Source organism: Athene cunicularia, assembly GCF_003259725.1.
Source record: "Athene cunicularia isolate RWA chromosome 4 unlocalized genomic scaffold, athCun1 chr4_part2, whole genome shotgun sequence".
In the NCBI taxonomy this organism is placed as follows: Eukaryota; Metazoa; Chordata; class Aves; order Strigiformes; family Strigidae; genus Athene; species Athene cunicularia.
Window position 1 is genome coordinate 31,638,174 of NW_020799099.1, and position 19,723 is coordinate 31,657,896.

General features: G+C 39.6%; 1 protein-coding gene across 2 annotated transcripts in view; it reads left to right on the top strand.

The window, feature by feature from the left end:
• RASGEF1B (RasGEF domain family member 1B) overlaps positions 1-18,824 on the top strand; it is a 19,658-nt gene extending 834 nt beyond the window's left edge. For both annotated transcript variants that reach the window (XM_026848144.1, XM_026848145.1), the window contains exons 2-13: positions 1,168-1,290; positions 2,244-2,381; positions 6,671-6,883; positions 6,982-7,056; positions 8,284-8,379; positions 9,003-9,105; positions 9,863-9,942; positions 11,221-11,316; positions 13,290-13,385; positions 14,711-14,834; positions 15,479-15,551; positions 16,768-18,824. In XM_026848144.1, the coding sequence (XP_026703945.1) occupies positions 1,168-1,290; positions 2,244-2,381; positions 6,671-6,883; positions 6,982-7,056; positions 8,284-8,379; positions 9,003-9,105; positions 9,863-9,942; positions 11,221-11,316; positions 13,290-13,385; positions 14,711-14,834; positions 15,479-15,551; positions 16,768-16,792 (1,242 nt within the window). In that variant the 3' untranslated portion in view covers positions 16,793-18,824. The remainder of the gene's footprint in view (positions 1-1,167; positions 1,291-2,243; positions 2,382-6,670; positions 6,884-6,981; positions 7,057-8,283; positions 8,380-9,002; positions 9,106-9,862; positions 9,943-11,220; positions 11,317-13,289; positions 13,386-14,710; positions 14,835-15,478; positions 15,552-16,767) is intronic.
• The last annotated feature ends 899 nt before the right edge of the window (positions 18,825-19,723 follow it).

Here is a 19,723-nt window from a genome sequence, read left to right on the forward strand (position 1 = left end):
GGGCAGTTGGGATTGACTGAGGGATGATGAAACTGCATCTCTGCTTGTTGAAAGGCTCTTGCTGAAGACATAACTCTGGTTATATTCAGCTTCTGTTGTTGTCATAGATCTATTCATGTTTCCAAGTCAGGATCTTTTCTAACTTAGATCAGAGTTAATAGCAGCACAGGACTGTGCTTAAGCTAGTGCTTATCCATTAATGCTTCAAATTTAAACATGTAGCAATTTAGACATCACTTGGTCAAACATGATGTTTATTCTAAGTTCCTAGGACTGGAACATTGTAGAATCTTTCTTGTGGGTGCCACAGATACTTAACTATTGGCAAGTATGGAGACTGGAGTGGATATTACAATGAGTTCAAATCATGATATATGGAAAATTAAAGCAAAATAAGGAGCCACCTCTTGTAACCTCAGAATGAGTTACTAATTTTTGTTCTGTAAAATTAAGCCATGCAGTTCTCTCTGCATTCACCCAGGAGATAAGCATTGCTATAAGAAATTAACGGTATTTGGAGATTCTTAAAGGAAGTACAAGGTCATAGTGTGCCGTTTACTGAGGTCAGACAGGCAAACACAGCATTGTAAAGATGGTGTATGTGGCAAAATTGAGTCAGCTCAACAGTCTGGCCAACTGACATCTTTTATTGTTTTTTTTTTTTCTCAAGACTATTTGCTTTCGCTATGAATGTGGAAGCAGACAAGATTTCTCTGTTGGTATTCCAAGCAGCTTGGACTTGCAGCATGAATTTTTTTCCATTGTCAGCCTACAAAGAGTTATGTAATATGGTAATGGCTGTCACAAAGATTTTCTGTAGAGCAAGAGAAGATGAGTTGAAATCTTATTCTGAGTAATTTTAGGTACTGAGCTTGCAAGAAGGCTGTGTGCAATAGGAGAGCTAAACCAGCCCTACTCTACCATGTTTTAGTTAAATCTTGCATAACTTGGCTTAAGCACGAATTTATAACACTGATTCTGGAGCAATGACAAGTGTTAAATTAAATGCTTATTGCTGTAGTAATAGCTCTTGTCACAGTCACATGCAGAGTTTTCTTCTGCAGATAGTAAAGTTTTAGGAATGGATTTGTCAGGAACACATTTGGAGAAAATATATAAAGCTGCTGGTAATGTGTCCTTATCCCTTTGTCTTCTTCTTGTTTGCAGAGGACTTACATCTTCACCTTCCTTCTCAGTTCACACCTGTTCATGCATCCGTATGAGCTCATGGCCAAAGTATGCCATCTGTGCATTGAGCAGCAGAGACTATGTGAGCCTGGCCTGGACAAGGTAAGATTCCTCCTTATCAGGGATTCCTGTTACTTCCAGTCAAATGTCTCCACCCTGCCCACAGAAAAATGTTCCTACTCAAGAGAGTCCTCAGTAGGATTAAACAGATTGAAAACCTGATACAAGCACCTAGAATTTGACTCTTTATTTGCTGACATTCATGCAGAATTTCCACACTGCTCAGCCTCTCTTCTGTGAAGACTGTTGCAGCTGCTACACTGTCTGTTTTACCAATATATGGGCCAGAAATAAAAGTGCTCTCTGTTAATGACATATCCTGTACTGGCCCTGCAGTGGTTGCTTTTGTTTCAGAGTTCTGACATATAATGCCAAAATGTTGGAAAGATGTAACGATGAGTCGAGCATGTCAATGGGAATTACACTGATCTGTCTCACATGCTTAAGCTATGCTCCTGCTACAGGCTTTGCAGAGTGGCTTAGATTGTTGACCCCTTTGCATGTCATGTCTAGAGCTGAAAGGGGACAAGATGTGGATGTTTGGAGAGAACCTCCACACCAGTAGAAAATGACACAAATTCAATTTAGATACTTGAATAATTCCATTGCTTTCTCCCTATAAGGTATAGTGTGTGCGTAAGTCTTGGCAGAACTGGAGCTTATCACTTTCCTTGTTGATAGTTAACCATAAGTTATAGAAACACTAATAAATGTCTTGCACTGAGACACTCCTGATAATGAGAGGAATCGTTCTAAGATTTCCACCTACCTGGGGCCGAATTTCCATGTCAGTTAAGCCAGTGAGAATCTCTTCATTGGCTTCATTGGGTATTGGCTCTGGCCTGTAATCCAATGCTGAATTAAGTTAAGCTTAAAAATTTAAGTGACCTTCATACCCTTATGCTCCACAATATCCTACAGAAGGGAATTCTGTTTCCTTTGGGTTAGATATGTGCTGTACTGCTCTAACATTCCTCCTTACTGTTTTCCAATAGAATCGAATACGAAAAATTGCACCCAAAATCCTACAGTTGTTGACTGAATGGACAGAGACATTTCCTTATGATTTCCGAGATGAAAGAATGATGAGGAACTTAAAAGAGTTGGCACAAAGAATAGCCAGTGGTGATGAGGTAAGTTGTCTGTGCACAAAGTTATTGGGTAAAAAGACATTTCTTTAATGCCCTGATATTGTAGGTTTGTTGCTGTATGGCTCTGGGTGGCTAAGCTAACTTATTATGAAGGTGCTGCTAGGCAAGAAGTTCTGCCTGGTACCTAGGCCTAGGAGGAAACCACGCTGCATAAGCAGATCCTTTTCAAAGCACAGGTAAGGTTCATTCCATCCCTAAACCCATAATATAATTGCGTATTGTGCAGACAGACCCAACTTAGTGTCTGGTAGTATTTTTCATTTTAGTGATTCTGCTTGGAAGCTTTGCATATCTGAGAAATCCCTACTGATGTTGATAATTTCTTTGATTTGTGTGAGTAGAGTGTGTTGGCATTGGGCCTATGACCTGTAAGTCAATGGAAGAGTTATAGCAGGTTTGGGAAAAAGTTTCTAAAGAAAACTGGACCAGGAAGCAATTGTCTTGATCTTAAAGCATCAGATATGGGCCTAGAGGAAGTCTGTCATATTCATCCCTCTGGATAGAGCACCCAAGGAAATCACCTGACCTCTTTCTAAGTCCTAGTTCTGAGATGGAAGTAAAGTTTCACAGAGGTACTATGAAATATTTTGATGCTTAACTGATGGTTGTCTTGTAAGTACTGAAATAAACTCAGCCAAAAGCCAAAACTTATATTCACTTAGTGGAAAGGCAGTTAACAAGGTTTCAGTAAGCAGATCATGGGTAGCTGTCATAATACTAAGATTACAAAAGGCACTGGAGTGTCATTTGGAAATGCTCTAAACACAAAGAGGAACTGCTAAATGGCATTGGGTTTCTAAACATTCCTCAGGGGCTGGTATTCCTTATGTACCGTATGCAAACGGCATGTTAACAAGCATTTAGGTAAGCTTTACGGGGAGGAGTTGCAAGTGCCACCAAAGGCCTGGAAAGACCTTGAGAGAAGACTGTAAACAAGGCTGGAAAAGAGCAAACCTAAGCCGAATTTTGAAGCTAAAATACATTGTAATGTTGTGAAAATGGGGAGGGGGGAGGGACAAAAGAAGATGGGACAAGAGAGTGAGATGCAGTATAAAATACAAATGAAAATGATACCAAATTTGATGAGCAAGCTTAGAACTGCTGCAAGATAGCTACAGGAGGCTTTGGACTGTGAAGAGGCAGTAGGTTTGCCTTCACTGTGGGGGTGCCAGAAGGAACTTTTCCCTGTACAGTGCTCCTGCACCATTGCTTTGTTTCTGCGTACTCTTAATAGGAAGATAGGGGACTGAAGTTCAGATCAAGGAAAAGGACCTATTTGAAAAATACCCACTGGGGCCTAGGGGCAGTTGAGTTGGTGGATACATGAGTGAAATGGCAACAGGGAAGGGTTTTCTACAGTGAAGTTTCTGGCAATGCAGAGAGTTTAAAGAGTGAAATTATCTATTGAGGGGAAGGCAAATGTACAAATTGCTAGAAAATGAGTACTAGGGAGCAATCTTACTCTGGCAGCAAGCTATAGATCTTTTCTCACTCTAGCTCTGAGCTTTTTTTGACTTTGAGGCTTCCTTTAGAAAGAGGAAGGGAAAGCAAGCACTGCAGTAAATTGACTTGCATTACTGTGAACTGCTTGGAAGGGTAAATGGCAACTTTCTTGACCTTGCTTTTCTACAGATTGCTTGGATTTGTGTGAGTCATTACCTTGAAGGATACAAAAAAGGCAGTGTTTCCTTTTCCAGTTCACTACAGCTCTCCTACTTGTAGCTTCTTAATCCACTTCCCGAATTACTGTGCTCTACTACTGTTAAGAGCTATCAGTAGGAGTCCAACTAAAACTGTTCACCATGCTAACATATCGCTCGATCAAAAAATCATCTTTGGAAAAACCTTAGTGGGTTTATTTTTTTGCCTCTTCTCCCTCAGTTTAATTCCACTCCTTCCACTTTTTTCCCTCTGTGTCCTGAGAGGTCATCATGCTCATGAGATATTTCTAGATTGTTCTGGTCGCTTTTACCACTTAACTGACCTTTGTTTCAAGGTATATCTTTTGAAACCTTTCCCATCAGCCATTGCCTCCCATTTCCTGATTAGTTCCATATAAACGTTTAGCAGTGGCTTTTTCTGTGAAACACTTGATGACTGTATGCAGTCAGATCAAAGCCACATCCCACAGCCTGATCTCTTTTTCATGTGCAGCCCAACATCATTGCACTGACCTCTCTTTTTTTCTTTTTCTTTTTTTTTTTTTCCCACCATGATATCATATAGTGAGTTTGACTGTGGAAATTCATTTAACATATGGTATTCCATCTCTAGCAGGTAGTAATGGTACTTCCAATCATTATCCATATGGGACAGTCACAAAGGAGTGACCTTGAGGTAAAGTGTCCCATCACTTTCTCCCATGCTGTCCAATTCTCAGAGATTTTAAAAGATAAATAAATATCAGCACTGTCATTGTGAATATACAATAAAAAATAAGACTGTGGGACAAATAAGTGGAAAGGGTAAACCTAATTTAGAGGAAGACCATATGTTTAGGCTGACTGGGAGCCATACTACAGTCAAATTAGTATCTAAAAGACATATTCAGTGAGTTCATTGGTATGTTGTTAAATATCTGTATCTATGTATATATGTGGAATTTTAAAAATGCCTGAGATTAAGTAATGGTCCAGCAGAAAATACCTGTTATGCGTGCAAAGTGCAGTACATACTTATCCTCACAAAAAGTGCTGCGAGGTCACTGCCTGTTTGCTCAAGAGGAGGCTGAAGCTCAAAAAAGCAGAGGGATGTTGGTTTTGTGGGCTCAGATACATCTATGAGGTGTGAGAGGAAACTGACATTTCCTTCTGCCTTTGTGCCAAGATTGTTTTGCCTCCTCATGGACCAGAGGGAATGTTTGTTATGATGAACTGCTGTTAGACCAGATGTGGGCCAACTACTCTGATTTTTTGTTCTGGTTTTGGAGGGTATCTGTGCCAGTTTGCCTTTTCTCCCTGATGTTGTCAGTTCTGGGTTGACATGAACCACAAATTAAGGCAAGTTTGGGTTTTTTTGCTTTGAAGCTTAACCCACTGGCTATTACATTATTTCTATCAGTAGCCAGAATCCATCCTGAGTATTTTAGATTTTTTTTTTCATTCTCAGTTGAGTACCAGCTGGGCAAGAAAATGCTTCATAAAGTTCTCTTACATGAAATTTCAAAGAATTTGGAAGGGAGTGGGTCAGTGAAGCAGGTCTATGTGTGCGTCACCTAACACCTGTTGATGGAAGCACAGCACTTGAAGTAATACTTCTGTGTCTTCCTGAGGAAAATGTAGATCCCCTTGTGCTTTCCCCACCCACCCTGGTGAAAAATTATGCCGTGTGTATTTGTCTAGAAAATCAAAATACATCTACAGAAAGCAATTATTTACCAAGTAACAAGACAAATCCAGCCTTGGTTGAACATAACTAACTTCAAGAATGAATCTGACCCAAGATAGTGCTGTTGTATTTGAGTAAATTTGGAAATCCATATAAATGGCAGCTTTGTGGGGAATGAGAATTTCATTAGAATATGGGAAATATTCCTGCCTTGGACAATCACACCATACTTGTGCTGCCAGTAGGTTTTGGATGCTCCTTTTTTCATCCACTTAATTTTAATGGCTTTAGGATGGTATCTGGAATTTGGAATGATAACCACCTTAGGGTTCATAAGGCACCTAAGGAATTTGGAATGATAACCACCTTAGGGTCAGTTACGCAGATCTATCTACTTAAGAGTCGAGTGCTGCTCCTACTTAAATTTGTCCCTCCTGTTAACTTAAACTGCCACATGGAAAGGCCTGCAAGGTGAAAGAGGGATGTTTTTATTATCTTCTCCATTTTCTCATATTTACTGCAAGTTTTAATTCTGACTTCAGTGAAATTGGTCTTGATTTACTCCAGACCCTTTTTTCATCATTGAATGATCATATATTGTTTTTCCTGTGGTCTTAAGCAGGAGAAGATGGAGTATTTTCATTTCTTGTATTTTGTCTGGTGATTGTTGGTACTTTTCATGCAGTAGACTCTGCGTGTCTTTTCTACTTTTCCTTGAGCTAACCAGGTCACTATTGAATCTGTGAGACAATCAGTGTTTAAATTCTTGGCTGGATTCCTTTTGGTCTGATGAAATGCTAATATTAGAAACTCACGTAGTGGAACGTATCTTAAGGTGGCAACAAATACAGGTATCAGCATCAATCTGTTTTGGTGTTATGCAGACTTTAATACTATCTTTGCACATTTTGAAAATGTCTCCGGATTGTTTCTTGTCGTGACAGATGTATCGGAAGAACGTACAGCAGCTCCTCCAGAACCTCATTCGGAAGCTCACCACTGTTAGCCAGTATGAGGAAGTACTTGCAAAAATTAGTGCCACGTCCACAGATCGCCTCACAGTTCTAAAGACCAAGCCCCAGTCCATCCAGAGGGACATAATCACAGTCTGCAATGATCCCTACGTGTTAGCTCAGCAGCTGACACACATAGAGCTTGTAAGTTGTCATCCTTCAACTATGATTTCATCCTTCCCCTCTTTTTGAAATGCAGATTAACATAGCTTATGACTTGGCTGCTTGTGTGCTTTGTTTAGGAGAGACTCAATTATATTGGACCAGAAGAATTTGTCCAGGCATTTGTGCAAAAGGATCCTTTGGATAATGACAAGGTAATTGGAGCAGATCTGAAGCAGCTCTGAAATGTGGTATTTAACATCCTGGAGCTCAGGTGCCCCATGAGCTGGAAGCAAGGTCCATCAGTAAATGAGAACCAGCAGAAACGAGCTTTATAGTGAAAGTGCTTTAGTATTCCTTTTAGAATTTTTGTTGATGCTTTTTCTTCCTGGAGAACATCTCCTGGCACTCTAGAACTCAGCCAACAAGTTGACTTGAATTAACGCATTTGCTTTTTTTCTGATTTAAACTAAGTGAGAACTTAATCCTGTGAATGGTTTCTGCAGGCCACCTATGTGGTCTACATTTGGAAAAAACTGAGTTTAACTTTGGCTTTTGCGTTACTCATTCTCAACATCTGTTACTGCACTCTTGCAGCAAACTGGCAAGTGGGGCAATTTGCAGGTATAGCACACATCACAAGAAGGGGGGCTGTGAGCTCTAGATCCATCTGAGACGAAGGGCAAGGACACAGTGTTTTTAGCTAACCACGCTAGAGTTGTCATCTCCTTGAGTGCAGCTTTCAAGATGACTTATGCTCTGTAAATAAACTGTGCCAAAGCCAGGCAGTTAAAACTTGAATTACTGTCCTCCTAAAACTAACAAACATAATAGAATGACTCAAGTTTACCATTTGATATTCAGTCAGACGGTCTCTGAAAATGATTTTGTATGTCGAGATCACTAAAACTGCAGTCTACCCCTTTTGGGGCAGTCCCGAGACGTGGTGTGGGAATCGTTCCAAGACACTACAGAACAAATAACACTGATTAGGAAAGGGAGAATCTGAACATAATGTGCCAGTGGAGTGAGCTGGCCTCTGTTTTCCTTCTGCACTTGCAGAGAGCATAATGTTGTCTCCACTGTATTAATGGGACAGGAGTGAGGACAGACACAGTGCTCATATTCAAGGAGGCTTTAGCAGATACTTAGCTTTGATTGTTTGCATAAGTCTATCATAAGTCCTGGTAGGATTTACAGCAGGCAATGGATTCTGCATGCCTACTGGAGTGCTTTACTGAGCCAACAGCTCAGGAAGAAGTTATACGTGCTCGGATACTATCACTGCTGCTTTCCCTCTTAGGCTTTTTGTCACTTTGGGTAATTGAGTTATTCCTGGTTACTTGTTGGTGTTTGGGGGTGACGAGGTGGAAAGCCAAAAGGTCTCTCTCAGGAAAAAGATGAAGATACACTAGAAGTTGCAATTTTTCTTCTGTCTGCAGAGCTGCTACAGAGATCAAAAGAAGACCCGGAATCTGGAAGCCTATGTGGAATGGTTTAACAGGCTCAGTTACTTGGTTGCAACAGAAATCTGTATGGTGAGCGAAGTCTTTTTCTGCTAAAAGGTTTAGTCTAATCTAGTTATCTAAACCTATGAAGCCTTTTCAGGTGTGGTGCCCTTTCAGTGTGCCCTTTAACTTTTCATTCTCTCAGCTCAGTACTTCTTCCCGTGTGGATGAAGTCAGTACAGTGCTGAAGAGGAAATAAGTTCCATGTTTTCGGCATCAAACTCATACCTCAGCCTTGTTCATCTGACAAAGTGGTGACATGCTAGGTTAGCCCTTCTTAGCACAGGAGCATGTCTGGCCTGCGCTTCTTTCCTGTGAATACCCCTTGTGAATGGAGGCATCTTTTCTCTCCTCTCCGCTGACCTCCTTCTCTGCTCTACTGTTCTTCACACCCTTCTTCTTGGCAGAGTTCTTTGCCTGTTGTCCTTGCTCTCTATGTGCCTGGTATCTCGGTTGTGTTTGTTGTCGTGAAGGCTTCTGAACATAACAGTGTGGCTTCCTCTACATGTTAAGCATAGTTGTGGTATATGTGGTATATATACATAAGTTGTGGTATATATGGAAAAGAGGAACAAGGGTGTTCTTTCTTTTGGGGATGGGTCAGAATGCTCTGTTTCCTGCAGAGTGTAACATTCCAATGGCATCTCTTGCAGCCTGTGAAGAAGAAGCAGAGAGCAAGAGTGATAGAATATTTCATTGATGTGGCACGGGAATGTTTTAACATTGGCAACTTTAACTCCTTGATGGCTATTATTTGTAAGTATGTGTCCTGAGATGTTTTGTCCTTGTTTGAATCCAGATAAAGGAAGCGCGGTGCTTTACACAAGTCTGCTGCTTGCCATGCTCAGCAGTATGAAGTTGGGAGGGGAAGTAGTGGAGAATTGCTTAACATTATTGTAGTGCGATGTGTGTAAGAAATTATTTACTGCCATCATGTAAGTTACAGAAAAACAAAGTTTTCATTGCAACTGTTCAAAGATCTAAATCCATGCTTTTTGAAACCAACTTTAGTGCTAAATTGGAATAGAAACTCTTCCTTTAAGATGGAGGGTTGATGTCTTCCATCATTTCTATCACACCACATATATTGTAGTGGTTTAAAAATTCCACACTTTTTTATATCTAATAGGAAAATATTGGGAATATTTTTTCATTTGAAATGTGAAAACTTCATAGGTATGGTAGTTTTCAATGAAAGACGTAAGAGATGGTGTTGAGAACTCATTTGTGCTTTTCTACTGTATATTCATGTTATATCAAAACCACATTAAATAATGTCATAGAATTTTATTAGAACTTTCATTGTGTAAGAGATGTTGATTTTATTTTTAAAGTCGTTTTTAACTTTGAAATTTCAAGAAAATTATGAATTTGATTTCTGAGTAGCCCTGTTGAAAATGACTGTTATTGTTAATAGCTCCTTTGCTTTAGAACTACTTACTAGCCTAAGCTACTTGAAAGACTTTTTTTTTTTTTTTTAAATATTCCTACAAGTTCTTTCTCTTATCTTAAGCTGGCATGAACATGAGTCCTGTGTCTCGGTTAAAGAAAACTTGGGCAAAAGTAAAGACAGCCAAGTTTGATATTCTTGAGGTAAGTTTTGCCAGTGTTTGGACATGGGGCTGTTAATAGCATTTTAACTGCTCTAAAATTCAAGCTTGACTTCGTTAGTACATGTTTAATTTAGTAAGTTTGTGTTCTCAATGGAAATTATAGAAGATATAATAAGAATTGTTCAGCCGACTTGTGCTCTTTTGATTTGGAAGAAGAAAATTGAAGTAATTAATTCCCAAACCAAGATACTAGGAATTATTTAAAAAAAAAAAAAAGTAGGTAACTTCTTGAAAGGGAGATGTATTTGAGGGGGATGGTGTGGATTGACCTAATCTGTTCTGCCTTTGAAAATCAAGTTGAGCTGTAAGGTGGCTGCCTTGCCCTGTCAGAGAAATTTGTCATGAACTAATTGGTTGCCAGCTACCTTCAGGTAGTGAAGACCTTTGTCAAAGTTCAGATGGGTGCAGCAGTGTCTGAGTCTGTGATTTACCCAACAGATTATTTACCAAGTTAATTATCCTGCTGTAAATGGCGATTTGTTAATTCAGGTTATTTATTAATAAGATAAAGAAAATGTAACATTTTGTTCTTGACACAAGCATGAAATGTTTCTTAATATAATCAGGAGATTTGACTTGTCTTTTGACAACAGATTAAAACTGGATGGCTGTAGCCATCTCACTTCCTTCCCCCACCCCTGGGTGGGAAATAGTCTTCCTTGGGTCAAGGGTAGCTGCACAGCTCAGGAAGTTGCTCTTAGGATTACATCCCTATTTTATTAAACCTTATTACACGGGCTGGACTTTGCTGGTTAAGGACGTGCTTTGCGAGCCATGCAGTCATCCTAGTCATTGAGGTGTAGCAGTCAGTCTTGGAGCAATGAGGCAACTAACAGATTTAGGTCTCTGATCTTACTTTGACATTGCAACTGAATCAACTCTGAGAAACCTGCATACTAGGAAGAGCAGAGTATTAGTGCCCAGACCCACTGTTGTCTTAGTTTTGTGATTTTGGCTTTTGAATTAAAGCTGAGCTACCTTCTTTGTGGAGAGAGAAAGAAGGTCCATGAAGCCTGTCTTTGCTTTCCTTGCCCTTGACTTCTATTGGATCCCTTGTTGTGCTGAGTGAACATTTTTTTAAAACAAGGTTCCCTTCTGATTGAGTGAACAGATAAAAAGATACTGCAGTCCTCCAGGAGTCTGTATTTGTGGTGTTGTTCAGCAGACCTCTTGCTTTTAGAAATAGTTGCTCAAGTGAAAAAGAATTGTGTGTGGTGATGACACTGGATCATTATTTACATTTTTTCATGCCTTGTAGCATCAGATGGACCCTTCTAGCAATTTCTATAATTACCGAACTGCTCTGCGTGGAGCCGCTCAAAGGTCCTTGACAGCTCATAGCAACAGAGAGAAGGTATGTTTACAAGTGATTTGGCAGTGGGCAAAAATGAAATGTGTTTGTTAAACTGAGTGGTGAGCTTTTGTCCTGGGATTCTGATTCTCAGCAACTCTACCCCTAGTGGGCTTTTGAAAAGAACAAAAATCCTCAAAACTGAATCCCTCTTTACTGGGAATGTCTAATTATTACCTGTAAGCTACCAAGAAAGTAAGTGGAATATTTGTGGAAACCCAGTGGCTCAATGAAAAATACCATGTTAGGGCTGCCAGTTCAGTTTGGTGCTGACTGAAAGCTGCAAATAGTGAGTGATTGTTTTGATTATTAAAACCAAAACAACAACAACAAAAAAAAGTACATTGCCTCAGCTCATTTCTTTTTTGACAGAACTTTATCTTGCAAACTAATAATACAGATGGAAAGGCTAACAACTGAAAAGAGGTTGCTAGTAATTTGTTCATAGCTGCTAATTATGCTCAGTTTTAAGTGGTTTATGGTTAGGGTGGAAAAGATTTAAAATTTAATCAGAAAAGGTATTCTAAAAAAAATCTAAAAAAAAAAAGTCCCCTTCCTGTGTACAGGCTTGAGATGAGCTTTAAATATACTCTGGAGGTTTTTTAGTGGAAATCGTGAGATGAGGCAGATGTTTGTGTAATGCAGTGATTAAAATCCATCTTCCAGATTCAAGAATGGCTGTGAGCTCTGCGTTAATAGAGGTGGCATCTTTCTTCACTCTTTTAAAAGAGATTAGCTTTTGAGAAATAAACTGGATTCGGTCACACGTTAATGCTGAATCTCAGTTGTAGTTCTTGTGGAAAGGAGCCAGATGGCTTCCTAGCTGCTCCCCACCCAGAAGCAGTTGCTTATAATATTAGGACTTCACGCTGTGTTTAATAAACCTGATCTTGGTGCTCATAAAATACCAGGCAGGATAAAGCAAATCCATGTGCAGTTTGGTGGTCTATATTGTTGCTATACAGGTGTAAATAAAAACAGGGATTTTCCTCTGAGTCCTAAGGTCACATTTTTCACTAAGGTTTTTTTCTGAGTCCTAAGTTCACATATCATACAGAGTACCAGATTTTTACATGTAAGATGCTTACTACTTTTCAGAGAAGAGTGAGTTTTAAGACTTCAAAGAGAGAACTTACAGATATTGAAATGGTGCAGCGAAGTCTTCCAGGGAAATAGCAGTAAGTGGTATTTGTTTTATCCCCAGTTGCAACAAGGATGTGCAGCTGTGAAAATTTTGAGAGGATGCAAATTAAAATGCAGTCATTTTAAGAATGTAAGAATGTTCCTGCACCACCAAAGAAAAACACTTTGATTTGTTCAGTTGGCAGGAAATGCTTCATTTTGAGCCAGTCAGTGCCAAGGTTCAGTTTCTTGCATGCGCTCAGGGAGCTGTAGCTCAAAAGCCATTTGTGCTCCTAGCTTTAATGTGCATCTCTCCTCATTTACCAATCAAGTCCCTGTCAAGAGGGAGAGCTGAACTAAGAAATACGCTGCAGGAATTACATGTAAGAAGTAGCCACCTCTGAGCTCTTTTTTTTTCTGGAATCTGCAAGGAAGAACAAGAAAGTGAAAGCAAGGGATATGACATAGAAATGAAATGAGTTAGGCATGCTGTTGTTCTAAACATGCTGTATAGCCACGGTTAACAAGCAGTGGAGTGCCGACAGGTACTTTAATTGTGACCTTGAGGGAGCTACATGCCAAGAAGGGTTCAAGGTAATGGAAGCAGTTTGTCACAAAGCTGGAAGTAAAACTATCAGGATTAGCTTACCATCCAAGGGAGGACTTTCTTTATAGAGAAACGTAGTATTTTTTAAAATGTAGTGAATGCAAAAATTTTGTGTGGTGAATGAGAGGTCTTAGTACTTCGGTGTTTTTCTTACCTTCTATATGACCTAACTTCCTTATATTTTTCTCTTTAAAGCATTATGTTTCAATTCAGGACCAGACTGAGAATAATGTTGTTCTTTCTTTAGATCGTAATACCTTTCTTCAGCCTCTTGATCAAAGATATTTACTTCCTCAATGAGGGTTGTGCCAATCGTCTTCCAAATGGTCATGTCAATTTCGAAGTAAGTAGAACACCAAGATATTGATAGAGGGTCAGCCCCTTGGTCAGCCCCCCAACAGAAAGCTGAAGCAGATCACTTCTCAGCTTCCACTGGATGTTGGGAGAGCAAAATTAGACTGGAGTTTGAGTGTATCTATTACCTCTCACAGGAGCTGGGAGGTAGCCAGGAAAAAGCAGTTTTATTGAAGATGGAATGTTTATAGAAACCCTTTCAATATTCACAATGTTTTAGTGGGGAAAAAGTTAGAACTTTTTCCCAGTGCTCAAATTTATCTAAACATTTCAACTCACAGGTTTATTATACTCAATGTCAAAATCATTCAAATTAGTATTTTAGACCTTCTTTTTGTATTCCATATGTAAAAGGTGAGTTCATTCTTTGTCAAGATATATATGCAGGATTTTTGTACATGTAAGTCACAGATTGTCTCTGAAGAAACATGATAGAGCAGAAGTGAAGGAGTTTTGCGTCCCTTGTCTTTCAGTAGTTCTTCTGCTTCTGATTTCTCACTTGTTATCTGACAGTGTGGATTACCCAGTCATTTGTTTTCTGATGCTTTCAGCTTTCAGGAAGCCTGGGTCACTAGTACATTTCACTTGTAGTCATAGGCCTGAATTAAACCGGTTCTAAAGCTAGACGATGTGATGTGATGTGATGTGATGGATGTGATGTGATGTGATGTGATGTGATGTGATGTGATGTGATGTGATGTGATGTGATGTGATGTGATGTGATGTGATGTGATGTGATGTGATGATCAAGGAATCCACGTGCACTTGAGAGGCATGTTAAACTTTAATTGAAAGTGTTTATCAATGACTGACATCAACATACTGTGTTTATTTTTGGCATAAATTTCCATTAAGAAAATAAAGCATTTCCGATTAACTAACTAAAATGTAACAGCTGGATTTTGAAATGTCAGTATTAAGCATCTAGAGTCTTCCTGTGAAAATTACTAAGTATTTCACTGTGAAACAAACAGGCATGAGCATCATCAAAGTGAAAAGTTGGGTTTAAGGAGTGTTATCAGGTCCTTGAAAAGAAACAGTCTAGATCATGATCTATATTTAGATTTATATTCATAAATAACAACAGTTTTACCAGGGTGGAGGAATGGGAAGTCATCCCAGTTTGGAACAGAAATGCAAAAGTTAGAAGCTGAGTTGTTGAGTCAGACCACATTTGCTTCTAGCTTAAAAGTCAGGGAGAATCCAAGCCTTGGACTTAGACTTAAACCAAGAAATCTCTCTCCTTTAAAAAAATGTTCAAGGTCAATAGTACGGCTTAATATATAGCATGTCTTCTGTTTTCTGTTCTGACAGAAATTTTGGGAATTGGCAAAACAGGTCAGTGAATTTATGATGTGGAAGCAAGTGGAGTGTCCGTTTGAAAGGGATCGGAAGATTCTGCAGTACTTGCTCACTGTCCCAGTCTTCAGTGATGATGGTAAGGAGCTCTGGACTTCCTGCAGGTCTGGTGTCACTGGCTATAGCTTAGTCTCTCTCCATGTTAAATTGTTGCTTCCTCACACTAAAGTCTTTGTCCTGAGACATCTCTGTCTGTCAAGTAAAAAAATCTTCTCCCTTATAAGTGAGAGAGAAAATAAGGTTTTTCTTATGTGCACATGGTCTGTGAGAATTGATACTGTCCTTTTCTCTGAAATGGAATGAAAAAATTTATTGGATACGTGGTCCCTGTAAATATAATCTGAAGTGTATTTATGTGGACTTTCAGGATGCTTTAACCTAAAGGGTACTGCTTGAGAAAGAAAATGGGGACTTCGCTGCTTGCTTACAAAGCACCATGTCCCTGGGGTCAGTTTTTTCTTTTTGTGTTTTCTTCCACTCTTGTGCTTATGAGTTTTCACTAGTTGTATTTTTCCCCCTCAGGGTAGTGTTTGTTCGTATGCACTGTTAGTATTGTCTGGATGTAATTATAAGCAATGCTATACTTCCTAATGGCATTCTGGAGCTCTGATCTGAGGGATGGATAATACAAGCCTGCTTCATTTAACTTCAGTCCGCTTTCCAGGAAGAGCACATTTTAAAATGCCAGGAGGCCTAACATATTGCATTTGCTTCTGATTGCAGCACTTTACTTGGCTTCCTATGAGAGCGAAAGTCCCGAGAATCACATTGAAAAGGACAGATGGAAGACACTAAGGTTTGTGTCAGAGGTTACCCACATCAATAAATAAAGAGAATGGGATACAGAGCAAGCATCAAACAATTAAAACCAAATGGCCCGCCGCATGTTTCAACAGATGGGGCACAACATCAGTGTAAATCCCCCCTTCAGCCTGGGACTTTTGGAAAAAAAAGAACAGTCTATCTTAAATTCTCTCAAGCCTCTCTCTTAGGGGATGGGAATTAGAATATGTAATTTTGTATCTTTAATTTCTTGTATTATTCAGTGTAGGAAAAAATACTTCTAAATTTCAAAGAAATCTCTACTTCCTCACAAGTACTGTACAGAGCACTCTGGTTTTCCAGCAGATGATTCTGCAGCTATTGCATCCCTTTATGCACCTAGCCTTTCAGACAGGGATAAGGTTTGCACAAAGATCACTCTGGGGAAAATGCACTCTTGAAACCAGGTAACAATTCAGAGTCCAAGCTAGAAACCTTTTTTTTTTTTTTTTTGGCTCTTGTTCTATTGCTGGTTGAACATAGCCTCATCAGCTCTTTCATTTTACTGATTGTGGAAGGATACATGAACCATTATGGCAGTGTTTTAGCTCACCAATCATCTTTGGGTTTTGTTTTTTTTTTTTAAAGTTGAATTCATGGCAGCAGAGAATACTGATCAGGTGTGCAGATGGAGACACAGAATTGAACAGATGTATGAATAATCTGTGTTTTCACTCCTAACCCATACCTCCACTTCAGTCTTAAGATACCAATGTCCCAAGAAACTGATCATTAGTCAGGTGTTCTTGTCACTGTTGCAGGCAGCTGGTACATTAACAGGTAGAGGTACCCATAGATAAAACATCCCAACTCTTCTGATACACTCTGCAGCACCTCATAGAGACAGCCATACACCAAAACCTTAAGGATTCTCCTCGGGTCATGTTATTTTTTCCTGAGGTATCACAAGAGGATGTAACAATTCCATCAGATTAATCCCAGTTATTTTGAGGAAAGGACGGAAAGGGAGAATTATTCATGTCAGTGTACAGGGAAATTTACTCACATCAATGCACAGACACTCCACATTACACAGGGTGACAAGATGAACAGACAAAGACTATAAACTTGAAAATCTGTGATAACATGACCTCAATTTCACAAGATCCTTATCCTAGGCACTCTGAAGCTGTCTGGTAAGATTTACATCATTCTAATATTGTCTTTACTTATTTCCCTCTTCCTTTCAGGTCAGCACTGCTGGGCAGAGTCTAGTGCACAAGATGGCTGCTGTTTCTGCATTGCTATGTTATGTGGATTACCAAGGGGCATGGCTTGGTTTATTTTTCTGTATGCTGAGTGGCATTCAAAGTGATGAAAACTGTTCAGTCAGATGTGATACTGTGTCAGCAAAGATGAAACAAGTTAACGAAAAAACAAGCAGCTTCTCACATCTGGCAGATGAGATAAAATCACAGCCCACTCAGCTCTGATTCAGGCTTAAGTACTGATTGAAGACAACACTGACAAAATCCTCTGAAGAGCTCAGATGCCACCTATGAATCATTTCACACCTGGATGGAATATTTTTCCCCTTCCTTTTGCTGCAGCTTGCTGACACAAGGACCCTGCAGAGTTGATAGTACATTACAGAGGGGGAAAAAAAATCACCATTCCTTTCAGTGAAATCCAAGTCTGCTTTGAAGAACTTCCATTCCTAATAAGCTGAATATAACCAGGAACTTTGCCTGATTGGGATTGCTAAAAAGGGAAAGAACTGGACATAACAAATTGGCTGCTGAGGAGAGTTTCTCCCCACCACTGTAATGGTGGCTGTGGTTTTTTTCTTTTTCCATTATGTTTTTGAGTTGGCTGCTGGTAGGCAAACTCATTATTCTAAGTTATTTAAAAATTATAAAGTAATAAAAATCAAGGCTGTGGTAGAAAGCACACCTGCTGTGAAAATACAGTAGCTATGTTACTTGGACTATTTTACAACTTCTAGGGAGGTTTTTTCTTTCTTTCAGTTGTTTACAACTAACGGCTACATGCTGCAGACATTCTTATTTTTACTGTACAGTTTTGTTACTCTAATTTTCCATACTTGACCTTCTTCTCATATTAGGTTGAACAAGCTGACTTTTCTAGAATAATCTTTGAGAAGCTCGTGTACAAACTGTGTTGAAATATGAAAGAATGCTTTTATTAAGTCATTTTTATAATTGCTTTTTTTTTTTGAAAGGGTAACAATGCAGATCGCAATCCACTTTGACCAAAATAGCAAGATGCCAAAAAGAAAAAGATGAAGCTCCTTCTCAATTACAGCTGTGAACAAAACAGTCTCCTGTGTGTTTGCTTTATGGATTATGTTTATGACTGTGAAGTAGTTCACTGTGTAACACACCTGAACAGTGTGTAGTAGCTCTGAATACTTAGTCATTCTAAAAAAAAAAAAAAAAAAAAAGAAGCTGTAGCTGTAGATCACCCTGGATGCAAAATCACTAAGCAGAAGCACATACTTGGTAAAAAAGGTACTTGTAATTATCCTGCCACTGTTATTTTAAAAAAAGAAAATAAATAAGGATAAATAGATATATTTGTTGCACTGCATCTCTTGAGGTAGGTTGGTTTTTAAGTTCTGTTGATGCGTTTTCAGGCAAGTATTTAGATTTTGAATTCTGTAAGAACGTGCTGAAGTAGCTTCATCAGCAGGGATGCTGTCCCTGACTATAGCCTGTTTCCTGGTACAAGGTGCTGGAAGTTAGAGTTACATATTCCATGAGCACCAGTCCCAGGCCCTCAAGCCCTGACAGTGGAGGATTCCTCTCCTTCTCTCCCATTCACTGAGTTAGGGTGAAGGAGAAAGAAGCTGTCTTTGAAAGGAGGAAGGTGCTTCTGCACTTCACAGACTTACCTCCCAGCTTTCTTCAGGTGAGGTCTTTCCCATCTTCCCCTCTACATCCTTAACCGCATTGTTGACGCTTATAGGCAGGACTTAATTTATGTAAAAAGCTGGAGAAAATTGTGCATTCCTCTTCCACATCTTCTGGAAGTAGGATGATAGGATAATAAGGTACATAAATGAGTTTCCATGATGCAATATTTGCGATCCTCATTAACCTGCTTTTTTACATTTTTCATTCTAGGGAAAGTCAGCGGGTTGAACAAAGGGTTAGTTTACCTGTAAAAATAACTTCTGTCGTTCCTCCTCCACTGTAATACAGTTTTACTAGTAGCCCAGTTTAGAAATGGATTTGTTATTTATGCAGTTGGAATAAAGCCTTTGTAAATAAAAGGAGAAATAGCATTATGCAATCTCTATCCTTACTGTGGGCTCTGTGTGTTGTCTTGTGGGCCAGCTTCTTGCTGAGAAAAGGCAGCACATACCAGAGTGATTGCTGTGGAGGAGGCAGCTGCTGTCTTGGCACAGAAACCGGGCAGCAGGTGCAAGAGCCTGTGACTGGTGCATGAGAGGGGAATGCAAATTCCCTAGCCCCAGTCAAGCCAGAGGCTGCTCCCATAGCAATTCATGAACTCAGTGTTTGATGTTAGGGCGATACAAGTCTCATCGTGCACTGTACCCTCTGCTTCATCATTCGGTGCAGCCGCTGTGCCCAGCCTTAGTTTTGAACATCCTGAGCTGCTGTCAAGACTGTTAAACCCTGGCTTGGAAACAGCCATTCACACCTGTCTGTAGCAAATGAGAGAGAAAATGACTGATTCTTCTATGGCTAACCAGCTCTTAAAGGAAACATCACAAACTTTCTGAAATGAGGAGTTACAAGAACTCATTAACACTTCGAGTGTTCAGCCGGGACTGAAAACCCCAGCTCAGTGCTGACAGATGCTCGGTGAAGACCTGCTCAGATGTGGACAGAAGCAACATCGAAGTCTCCTGTATAAATGGCTCAAACCTTACTTATTTCTTTGTGGTTCAGAGACAAAAACTGTGGGTCTTATGGACCCCTATGAACCAACATGTTCAAAAGAGTCTAGATGTCTGGCTAAGACCGCAAGAACAATAGCTGTGCCTATCCAAATATTTCCCTTTTCTCCTACAGGGATACCGATTCGTAGCATCACCATGAAAAGAACAGTCAGTTGCATGCAATAATGTGCAAAAGACTAATTGACAACTGTCATCTCTAAAAGAGCAAGCAAGGACCTATACCTCTACATGGGTTTTTGGGGGTGGGTTTTTTTCAT